Raw genomic sequence first — 11,140 nt, 5'->3', positions numbered from 1 at the left:
TTGACTTCTCATGCTGTCGTCAAAGCTGCAGAACTGGTCTCACTGCATGTCAAACACACCGGCACCCTCCCTTGAGGATATTTTGAAATCATTTCAAACTGCTTTCAATTATTTGAGTGTGTGTGTTTGGGGGAGCTATTTTAAGCGTTGCAGTCAATCTGTGTGGGGTAAGTTATTGAAAAACACACAGCACTGTTTCACTATAGTTATCCACAGCTGGAGGATGGGTGAGGAAATGAAGTGAGTCCATTTTCGAGCTTTCACCAGGTAGGATGACCAATGACCGTCGCCAATGAGGTGACGACTCCCTCAAGGTATGCTCCTCTTGGCGGGATGAGATACACCTGCAACACTATTGACTTTCCCGCCCTCGGAACTCTCAGGTGTTTTTTGTTTTCTTTTTTCCTGGCTTGTTTTTAACGCGATCAGAGGTTACTAAAAACCGAGACACTGGGTCCACTCCGCGTCAGGTAAGTGACCGTAAACGCAAAGCCTCAGCGTGGATGTGCGCACGTTGGAGTTGTATGAAAGTACACGTTTAACAGCTTCTCAAATCTTTCATTATCTTGTTTTTGTTGGCTAACCGCCTCGATGGATGGTCGCAGTCAGCCAGACACGATCGCAGAAGATCTTTGCAAGTGGTGCCATGAGGCTGCGACGCTGCGCTTTTACGCGCTTCGCATATGTATAATATTTTTTTAACTGTTGGACACAAATGTGCGGATCTTTCCATTCAACGAAAGAGAGTGTTAAACTCATACTGTTTCGGTTCATTTGTTTGATTCCACTTCCTCCAGCGTCTCTCACCCAGTCAAACCAGTTCGGCTGAGGTGATAATGACCTCCCATGTGACGCTGCTGTTCCATCACATTTACCACTGAGGTTCAAATCATGCTCTCAAAGTTCTAACACCCAAAAGACCAACAATTTTCCTTTTGCTATGATGATGCAAATAATGAGGTTTAAATGTGCGTAAGGCAGGGAGCCTTGAGGCGTCTCACTGAAGCGCGTCTTTTTTTTTTTTTAATTCCAGCCCGGCGGCAGATCAGATGGAGGCATCCACCCGGTCAGGGGTGGGTAGTGATGATATTACGGATGAGTCAACATCCATGGCGGATGTTAGGTGGAGCTCTGACGATGAAGAGGTAAAGATGCATCTTCCGTGCGAGTCAACCCTCAAACATCCTCTAAGATTATTTTAATAAACCAGAAAAGGGAAAACCTGGTTTGTTTTGCCTCTAACAAGTTTCCTACCTGCCTCTGGGGATGCAAAGCCCACCAGTTCTTGTTTTATGCACCAAGACAGGTGAAATAAACAACTTAAGTAATACATATTTATCGATCTGTCCATCAGAGCTCTGACCAGCAGGCACCGTGTTTGTATGCGCCTCAAGCTCCTCTCCAAACCTACAAACAGAAGTTAGATGAATTTAAGAAGCTGTTCAAAGAGCTGCCAGACACAGAGAGACTCCTAGTGGGTGAGTTACAGACTGCTTCTACACAGTAATTCAGAGTTTAAAGTCAATATTTTAAACCACAGTATTATTATAAGATTCCACAATTATATTTTCTTCTTCTATTTCTCCTTTCGGCTTTTCCCTTCAGGGGTCACCACAGCGAATCAGTTGCCTTCACCTAACCCTGTCTTCTGCATCCTCTTCTCTCACACCAACTATTCCACAATTACAATTATCAATTCCACAATTACATTTTACTGTTCAAAATACAAAACAGGCTATGGAATATTTTTAAATCTTTTGCCAAAGTGCAACCTTCCCTGAAAAATCTCTGCATGTCAAGTGAAAACTTACACAGACTTTTAAAGTTAAAGTTTTGGTTTAAGTTTAAAACCCTTTCCTCATGCTGTATGATGAAATCAAACTCATACTCTCTACCCTGCACCAATAGAACAGAAAACTAATAATTAGGTTCATATCCATCTTTTTAAATAGCCTCACTGTTGATCCAGTGCAGAATAATCACGACATAATGTAACTGTTAGATCAGATTATGACTTTAACAACTCATTTACGTGTGCGGTTTTCCTCCAGACTACCCGTGTGCCCTCCAGCGGGACATCCTCCTCCAGGGACGCCTCTACCTCTCAGAAAACTGGCTCTGTTTCTACAGCAATGTGTTCTGGGGTACAAAGGTGATGAAGAAGAGGAAGATCTCTGTGCATACAGTCCGTGTATACACTGTGTACACATCCATGTTCCTGCTGAAAAATATAGCGTACAATTATAGTTTTTTGTCACGACCAAGAAACCATAATTACTATTATTTATAATTTGTAATTACTATAATTTTTTGTCAAAAAAGTATTTTACAAATCAAAGATGGTATCAAATGCATTTTGAAAAATTCTTGCTCACACTTTGACGGTAGGGGCAAAAATGTTAAGAGTCCAATGCAGGACACATTTTATAAGAAAATCCACTTTAAAAAAATTTATTAAACAAATATCATCACAAAATAACTCTGGAGTGTAGATGATCTATCTGATGTTGTGACAAAAACTTTTCTTCCTGTAAGTCTTTCATCATCTGTGTACTAATAACTACAAACTCTCCCATTTTTTTTTAGATAACACTGATCCTTAAAGATGTCACCACTCTGACCAGAGAGAAAACTGCTCGGCTGATTCCTAATGCCATCCAGGTCTGCACAACTACAGAAAAGGTGCACCTAAGGGAATGACAGTTTGTTCTAAATTTCATCAACGCATAATCGTCTGTTTTTAACCTTTTTGTCTTTGCTCTCAGTTCTTCCTCACTTCCTTGTCGGCTAGAGAGAAAACATACCAGAGTGTTCTCCAAACGTGGCAAAGGACTGTTACAGGAAAGGTAAGAACCTCCTCTCTTCACCCACTGCTACCTGCCTATCTCTGGCAGTTCAGCTGTCACACTTCACAAAGGAGTAAATAACATTAATGCGGGTTGAATTCTTGTCCGTTTACATGACTTGCCATCATATCGCATGTATCTAAGCTGGAGTTCAGTACTCTGACTGCTGGGACTAAAATACCTCCTAGTTTTGTGACTTGACTGCATTTTTGCAGCACTTATCTGATCGGTCCAGAGTACACATAAACCTGGTCTGTCTTCTGAGCTTATCAGTGCTGTTCTGCTGTTACATGTAGGGAAAAGATTTGCACAAAGGTTTGCTGAGTCAAACACACATTTATGCTGAGATACTGCGTTTGGAATAATTTCCCTGAATGCAGTACAGAAACTGCACTGCAAATTTTCAGACGGTTTTTATTCCAGAGCAGGAATGGAAGAGACAAACTAATATCCATACAGATAATGACACAGGATGCGTCAGGATGTCTTAAAACATCCTCAGCAGGTTTCAGAGATGTTTCGTTGATGATAATTTGCCTGATGATGATAACGCCCCGATAATTTGGGAAGAGATGATTGGATTTTGATGTGGGTCTGGATCAGGGTTCAGAAAGTTTTAGCTGCCTCAGGAAGGAACGTGCTTTCTGAGTGCTCTTCTAGTAAGACATGAAGTCATCAGGTGACTGGAGACTGGAATTACTCAGCAAAAGACAGCCCCCCCCCCCCTTTTGTGAAACGACTGCTGTTCATGATTGCTGTGTATTGGTCATATCTTACGCCAAAGGAACTACCTTTGCTTAAGCCACTGTCATTGCCATACAGCAGTAACTTGAACAGAATAAAAAAAACTACTGGGAAAGATAATACAGGTTGAAATCATAATGAAAAATATTTGACTATTAATTTTAATTATATGAAATAATTTAATATACAGGCTGGAGTTATGTCCGTGTGACATCTTGAATTCCACAACATTTATATACAATAAAACATTTCAATGCATGCAAGGAAACTGTCATAAGAGTTGAGTCACCAGCTCGAAACAAATTATGTAAATATAAAAAAGTGAATAATTTGCAAACCACGGAACTGCTTTTGCTACCAATATCATTGTTCAATTCAGATCTTTATTTTCCTTCAAGGGGATATTGGATTTGCAGCAGAACAGGATATTAAATAACAGCAATATATAAAAGAAAGCATGGAACAATAACACCGGAGAAAGAATAAGTAACATGAGTAAAATGTAACCAGAATAAATCAATAAGAACACGCCTTAAAATAAATAAAATGTTGTTTAACAGTCCGGCTATAACTTCGGTGCTAATTAAGCGCATTTATTGAACTTTCAATCCTGGGAATTGCGAATAATAAGAAAAATAATTTAACAAAATACTGATTTCACAAAATAATGTTCTCTTCTGATCTGCCTTAATTCACCCCCACCTAAGACGGAAACATGAGACTACACTGGGACAAAACCGATCGAATCCCATCAGGTGAATCGAGACACCCCTGCATGGAACTCTGGGAGTTGTAGTTTCAACTGATCTGCATTTAAATCTGTATAGATTTTAAAAGACACTAGTCTGTTCTTATTGCTCATTTGATTATTCATCCTGTCTGTACTATGGGCCTCTATTGCAGCCAACTCGCTGGGGGGGGGGGGGGGAGGTTATGTGCTGTGGGTCTGCTGGGATATGTAGTACAAACAGCAGGTACACAAACATCGCCTCCAAAAGTTCATTGACCCCCTGCAGGTGTGGCTCACAGGGCTCGTTTGCGTGCAGATCCCAGCTGTCACCGCACCAAGCGGACTCGGTTCCGCACCCGAGTCGGCGTCACAGCAGTGAATGGAATCTCATCAGATTAAAGATCTTTTCTCTCGGCTGATTTTTAACTGCAGAGGAGCCGGAATTCCAAGTTAGAGCGAGTTTCTCATTGACAAAAAGGCGGCGCGTCTTTCGCTCCTCAAATAACAGGACTTCCTGAACGCGCCTCGCTTTACAGGTAGAGACCGAAGCCAGCTGTCGTCGGACGGCTTGACAGGTAAGTCAGTCCCGCTGAATGGACTCTAAATAAATGGTTCCAACGATGCGTCCTAGTTGGAGTGAACCGACATGTCAGTAAATGTCTCAGCTGTCGAGACAATAAGTTTCTGTAGGTCGTGTGTCACCCTTGGAGATAGGACTACATTACACAGTGGAGACATGTTTCTAGGTTACCTACAGCTGCTGTGCATTAAACCAGGACGGTGCTACAGACAAAAGCTCTACGGGGGGCAACCCCCCCCCCTTTTAGTTTAAGTTAGTTTAATTATATAATTATAATTATTTAATTATGTTCAGGCCTGCTTATTCTACTGAAATTGCCACCACATTATGGTAGTGTTAGAGTGAAAATAAGACTGGTTAAAAATACAGATATGAATCTTTATCAAAATATTTCAACACAGTATGAGGATTTGTTTTTTTTTTGCACATATGTGACTCAAGCTTATTTTTTAAGTAAAACTAATGATAAATTTACATTTTTGAAAAAATATTTTGACCCATTTAAAATCACGTTGTTTTCATCTTGAATATGTGGTCCTAAACAGCATTGTGGTCGTTTGCTGTTTAGAATAGCTGCTACTTAGTGTGTGTGTCCTGCTCAGACGTTTTAAAGCATTTATATATTATAATGCAAAGAATCATTTGGACAGTGTTCAGTGAGAGAAGCCAGTTTACTACCACTATCATTCCTTGAATGAATTTGTGGGCACTGGTGAGATTTCCTGACTGCTCTTTTTTTTTTTTTTAATTACATTTTTCCCTCTTCTAGCCGCTGACTGGATTGGAATGGTTGCAAATGGTTAAACAGCATTATGGTTGTGAACTGGGCTTGAGTCATGAAGATATGGAGAGCTTACAGTTATCAGCAGAATCAAGTATGCAAACCAGGTAAATGCAACACACACAGACACACACACAGACACATACTGTACATGTGTATCCTCAGCCACAATCACGGTGTGCTGCAATCTGAAACTTCCTGTTGTTTGTCTCCAGCCTGATGGCGAGGCCTGGCGGTGATGATAATCCCGGGAGGCTGGAGCAGACCGCCTCTTTTCTTGGGCCCCTAGAGGCCTCCACGCCCCAAGTGGAAGACTTGCCTTCTATTATCAGCTCCCAGGTTTCTTCCAATGTGGTATTAAAAATAGTTTTATTCTTTATTAATGTGGTTTTGTGTGTGTCTAAACTTTCTATTCATAATTGTTCTTAAATTACATTTTAAAAGGAAGACTCCCATTCCCACAACACCTCCAGTCGACACAGTCCTGCTCCCTCATTGGACCGCCTCGCCTCGGATCAGGCTTCCAAGCGCTCCTTGCTTTCTCTTGACCTCAACGCCAATGAGCACAGCGTGTCTGAGCAGAGCGGTTCAGAGAGCATCGAGGACGGTAAGAAAACAAATTCCAGGCTCTGGAGGATGCTTAAACTTTAAAGGTTTTTAACTGACTTCCTGTTCCTGTGTGTTGTTGCTTCAACAGTAGAGGATCGAGTGGGTTTGTCCAACGTGCAGGGTCGACTTTATTTAAACAGGGTCTTCCACATCAGCGCTAATAAGATGTTCGACCTGCTCTTCACTGACTCCAGCTTCATCCGCAGGTTCATGAAGGTCAGGAAGATAACCAGTAAGTGTTTCACATCTAAAAGCAGTTATTATCCCTCCTGAAATACACTTATTAACCTGCTTAGCTTTAAATCCTCTGTTTTATTCAAGTTTTGCTTTGTGCTACCAGACGCCAGCTTTCCTGCTTGGCAAAAAGACTCATCAGGAAACATGAAAAGGAGCCTGAATTACACCATAACCATCAACAACCCTCTGATTGGCAAGTTCTCCACTGCTACAGAGAACCAGGTATGCTATAAGGCCATGCGATTGGTCCATTTGGGCCTGAATGGATGAACTGACAGCGACTTTGTGCTGCCTTTCAGACGCTGTACAAAGAATCCAGGGATAGCCAGTATTACCTCGTGGACTCGGAGGTGTACACTCACGATGTTCCGTATCACGATTACTTTTACACACACAATCGTTATTACATCATAAGTAATTCGAAGAGGAAGTGTCGACTCAGGTGAGGTATCGTTTTTACATCATTTGGCTTTTGTCCTTTCTCTGTAACTGAAGCTGAAAATGTGTTTTGTACTGACAGGGTCTACACAGATGTGAAATATAAGAAGCAGCCGTGGGGCCTGGTTAAATCCTTTATAACCAAAAACTCCTGGAGCGGCATAGAAGATTACTTCAGACAGCTGGGTGAGAAGGAAGCCCTGTTTGATTCCCTGTCTTCTTGCGTTAGCTGGTGTTTTATTCTATCTAATCTGCTATGAACGGTTTCCTCTGACACGCTCCAGGCTGAGCAGCAGTGAATCATATTACAGCTGGAAGGAAGGAATAAATTAATATAATGGGCAGCACCAGTCTGTACTTATCAGACATTTTCAGAACTCAGAGCACAGTGCCTGAGCAGGAAACATCATTACTTTTGTATATTTTTTTATGCATATGTGAAGCAGACATATTTTTGATGTTGATGTCTTTGTGTAGTAATTGTGTACAGACACACACTCGAACAATATGGTGTTTTAAATGTGTCTGAGGTTTGTTGTTGTTGTCGTGCAGAGGCAGAGCTGCTGGAGGAAGAAGTGGAGATGAACCAAGGGGTCGGAGACTCTGGAAAGATGGGCGGGCTACGTAGGAGGAGGCGGACCTTCAGCCGGACACTACAGGAGCATATGAAGCCCATCAAGCAGTATGGACAAGACCTTGAGCAGCTTGGAGACATGGGTACATGGCATTATTCGTTAAAGTTAGCACTTTCTGGATGGTGGCTTTTGCTTTGGTGTAAAATATGAAGCAAAAGTGTTAGCCTCAACATTAGGAATCACAGTCGGTACCTCCAATGCTCAATATGTAAAAAATGAAATGAAATTCTTTTGTCTTTTCATCAAAGAAATGCACTTGTAGCAGGAGATCCTGGGTATTTAACGCTTTATTTACTTACTTTACTATGTATTTGCTTTAGTTTTATGTACGGCTTTAACAAACAAAACATAGTTTGTGTTTTCCAAACTTTAAAGCTGCTGGTAGAAGGATTTTATTGCAAGACAAACAAACGACGCCAGGCCAGCTGCTTTTCTCAGCTTCCGTTCTTAATGCTAAGTTAAAGTAATTGATTATTTAATGAGCAGGTAAGAGTGGTATTTAGTTTCGGGTTTAATTAAAAATAGAAATGTGAAAATCTTTTAAGGTCCCCTGCTTGAGTTGATTTTTTAGCCATGTTTCTAAACTGACACTGTTTCGAATTTATAAACAATCTAAATATCACATTTCAAATATTTGCATGGTGTGTTAAAACGGCAACATGTTGGAACAAATATCCATAATCCGCTGTAATATTTGAACCCGTTAGGCCTGGAGATCCTTAATTAATCAAACATTATGACACATCGCTACTGAAGCAGGAATAAACTTTCAAAACCCTGACAGAGCCTTGAAAACACAAGTTTATGATGTGTTCCGTACAACAGTAGCTGCAATTCAGAGGCGGCATTGTATTATGTTTTTGTCCCAAGCTGTTGCGCAATGTTGTGTGACATCAGGAGGAAATGTCTTTACCAGAAACATTTTGCAATAACGTCTCATATTTATTGCAACCCAGGTTTTGTCTGTGTAGGTTCTCAGTTATCCAGGTCATAGTTATCCAAAAGCTGTTGAGTCGATCCACTGGACGTTAAGAAAGTTCTTGAAGACATTTCGTCTCTCATCCAAGAGACTTCAGTGAAGTGACTTCTTCACTTTCTTAACGTCCAGTGGATCGACTCAACAGCTTTTGGATAACTGTTACCTGATATGTTTTTCATATTGATACATTTCATACTGATGGATTGAAATCATCTGTCTGTCAGTCCCAATAGAAATAAAAGGACCCCGCAGATTGAAAACTACAACATTGGTGGCTGGGATGAGTGTGATGTAAGTTAACAGTGAGCATGGTTTGTCGCAGGCATCAGGATTACTAATGAAAATTTTGTATTTAAAAATAATGAGAATTTATCTTTTCAACTTCCTTCAGTTTGCTGATTCTGACGTTGATGAATCTGGGCCTGTTTTTTAAATTGTGGGCCATGGAGGACACGGCCCACCGCATGTACCTGAGCACAAAGCATCGAATGAGGGAGAGGACGGAGCCCAGGTTGGATTCTGTTCCTTGGCAACATGAAAATTTGACATTTTCAATGTTTAATTTATTTAATTTCTAGAGAAGGATTAGTCCACAGTTTTTGTTTTTAAATTGTTTTAGCCCACTTTCTGCCTCTTGACGCTTCTGCTGTCATCTTGTAGTAAATTTGAGTTTCACATTTTGCATGAGACTAATTCGCCTCTTTACTTCCTCCAGCAACTTGGTCTCTGATTATGGTGCCAGACCTGGATCGGGGTATAGCATCAGGGACAATACGCAGCTGCTGAAAAATGTACTGCAGGATTCCATCAACCTATTAGAACAGGTATGTGTCTCTCGCATTTTGAAAAATATTATAGACCATTGTGGACGTTTTGGTGTAGGAGCTGTTCTTTGCTGCTCACCTGGAAGCAGCCAGACCCAGAGGAAAATACAATTTGAAAAGAGATCCCCAAAGATGTTTCATTTACTTCTATGAGAGTTTCAGAAGGGATCTCAACAAGGTCTAATTTAATTCTCAGAGTTTCTCAGTTTTCCAGCTAAGACATATTTCAGCACATAACCCGATTTAAATCAGTTAAAAGAGGTTTATACTGTCGACGTTTTGCACAGTTAAACAATGATAACTTGTTAATTAGTGATCTATTGATGTGGCTGTAAATGGAGGTTACCCGACTCCCCCTGCTTATGGTAAGTTAGATAATCATCTGCTGAATGTTAATTTTTTTAGTGGTATTAGTGTGTGTACTTGTGTGAGATCAGTTATAGATCAACTTAGAAACGAGGTCCAAAGACGTGATGGAAGTTACAAAATAGTAAAAAAAACACAATGACCAAAAAAAAAAAAATCATGAGAATGAAATGGCTAAAAATGTGGCGTTAATTCTTCTTCAGAGAAAGTGTAGGCGTGCATCTGTTTAACATCTAGCGGCAAACGTCGCAGTCATTCATACAAATCGTACAACAGTTGTTGTAACTGCTGAGTCACTTTTTCCTTTTCCCCACAGCTTCGCAGCTCTCTGTTGGTCCTGCAGAAAAACTTCGCAATGGCCAATAACACAGCGACACCACAGTGACGCTCCATGCTTGGAAAACAGTCGCCTGTTCCTCCCAGCGGTGAACGCCCTCTGAGGAGAACCGAACTGTTTGTAGATGCTGCCAAGCAGACGTGTCTTGTTAACTGGCTTTACTTGTCCTAAAACTTGCGGCAGAGCAGGATTTTGTCGGATGCAGGATTGCTTCCAAAGCTGTAAAGATGAAGCTGAATCAGAGTGGGATGCACAGGGAGCAGCGGACTGAATTTCTATAGGGTGCTGCTGTCAACTTATTAGCTGGCTTCTGTTTGACTCGCTTAAATGGTGGCATTGGACTTCAGAAAGGATCTCTAATGTGCATAGTTTTGTTCTGATGAGCCAGAAGCCACACCAGGTGATTTACTGTGTATGCTTTTATCTTTTTCTTTATTCAGGGGAAGTGAATCGATATTATTTTAAAACCGAAATATCTCCATTTTATTATTTGCACACAATTTTTTCCACGAGTGTTTTATAGATCTTTTAAAAAATTCTTCAAATAAATAATTTTTTTGTACATCACTGTATGAATATATAAACATGAAATGCAACATGAATTACAAATGGAAAAATCAGGTTTTCATATTACTATATATGAGCCAGTTATAGTGCGTGTTTTATTTATCATGTTTTTACTCCATGCTGGAGAGAATGGAGGGGTGCCCTCGACAGTAGAGGCAATGATGCCTGACTTGTCCTCATCTGTTTATGTGCAATTGCTTTTAGGTTGTTTTTTTTCCCCTTCATTTTCGAACAAAGATTTAACAAATTATGTAGTAGAATTTTTAACATATTTTAATCCGATGTTATTTCAGCGAAGATTATCTCAGTACTGTCAATGCAAAATGCAAGTTCTTTGAGTTCCACATTTCCGGTAGTTTGTGACACATCACTTCATTTACGTTGAGCCCCGTTTGATGTTTATGTTGTTCCATCACCCTTGTCTTAATCACTACTTCTGTTCAGTTCAAAAAACATTTGCACTTGTG

At 40.5% G+C, this 11,140-nt stretch overlaps 1 protein-coding gene across 4 annotated transcripts; it reads left to right on the top strand.

Annotated features, from left to right (window-relative positions):
- The first annotated feature begins 111 nt into the window (after positions 1-111).
- gramd1c (GRAM domain containing 1c) lies at positions 112-10,942 on the top strand. Of its 4 annotated transcripts, none has more exons than XM_068304606.1 (18): positions 112-167; positions 1,034-1,145; positions 1,355-1,478; positions 2,052-2,152; positions 2,587-2,682; positions 2,766-2,846; positions 5,670-5,788; positions 5,897-6,035; positions 6,126-6,288; positions 6,379-6,522; positions 6,631-6,749; positions 6,827-6,969; positions 7,048-7,151; positions 7,518-7,682; positions 8,804-8,870; positions 8,971-9,090; positions 9,295-9,403; positions 10,086-10,942. In XM_068304606.1, the coding sequence occupies exons 2-18, from the start codon at positions 1,050-1,052 to the stop codon at positions 10,152-10,154; spliced, it is 1,959 nt and encodes a 652-aa protein (XP_068160707.1). In that variant the 5' UTR covers positions 112-167; positions 1,034-1,049; the 3' UTR covers positions 10,155-10,942. The 4 variants fall into 4 exon arrangements, with proteins under 4 accessions (XP_068160707.1, XP_068160705.1, XP_068160704.1 ...); XM_068304604.1 differs by having other exon boundaries at positions 118-314; positions 6,382-6,522; XM_068304603.1 differs by having other exon boundaries at positions 118-314.
- Positions 10,943-11,140: the final 198 nt, after the last annotated feature.

Source organism: Antennarius striatus, chromosome 20, assembly GCF_040054535.1.
Source record: "Antennarius striatus isolate MH-2024 chromosome 20, ASM4005453v1, whole genome shotgun sequence".
Taxonomy (NCBI): domain Eukaryota; kingdom Metazoa; phylum Chordata; class Actinopteri; order Lophiiformes; family Antennariidae; genus Antennarius; species Antennarius striatus.
This window is presented reverse-complemented; position numbering and strand designations above follow the sequence as displayed.

Excerpts from the sequence above, each read along its gene's own strand:
- gramd1c (XM_068304603.1), top strand. The coding sequence starts at position 280 with ATGACCGTCGCCAATGAGGTGACGACTCCCTCAAG. Across the intron at positions 6,750-6,826 it reads CCACTGCTACAGAGAACCAG|ACGCTGTACAAAGAATCCAG; the intron begins GTATGCTATAAG and ends GCTGCCTTTCAG. Across the intron at positions 8,871-8,970 it reads GTGGCTGGGATGAGTGTGAT|TTTGCTGATTCTGACGTTGA; the intron begins GTAAGTTAACAG and ends AACTTCCTTCAG.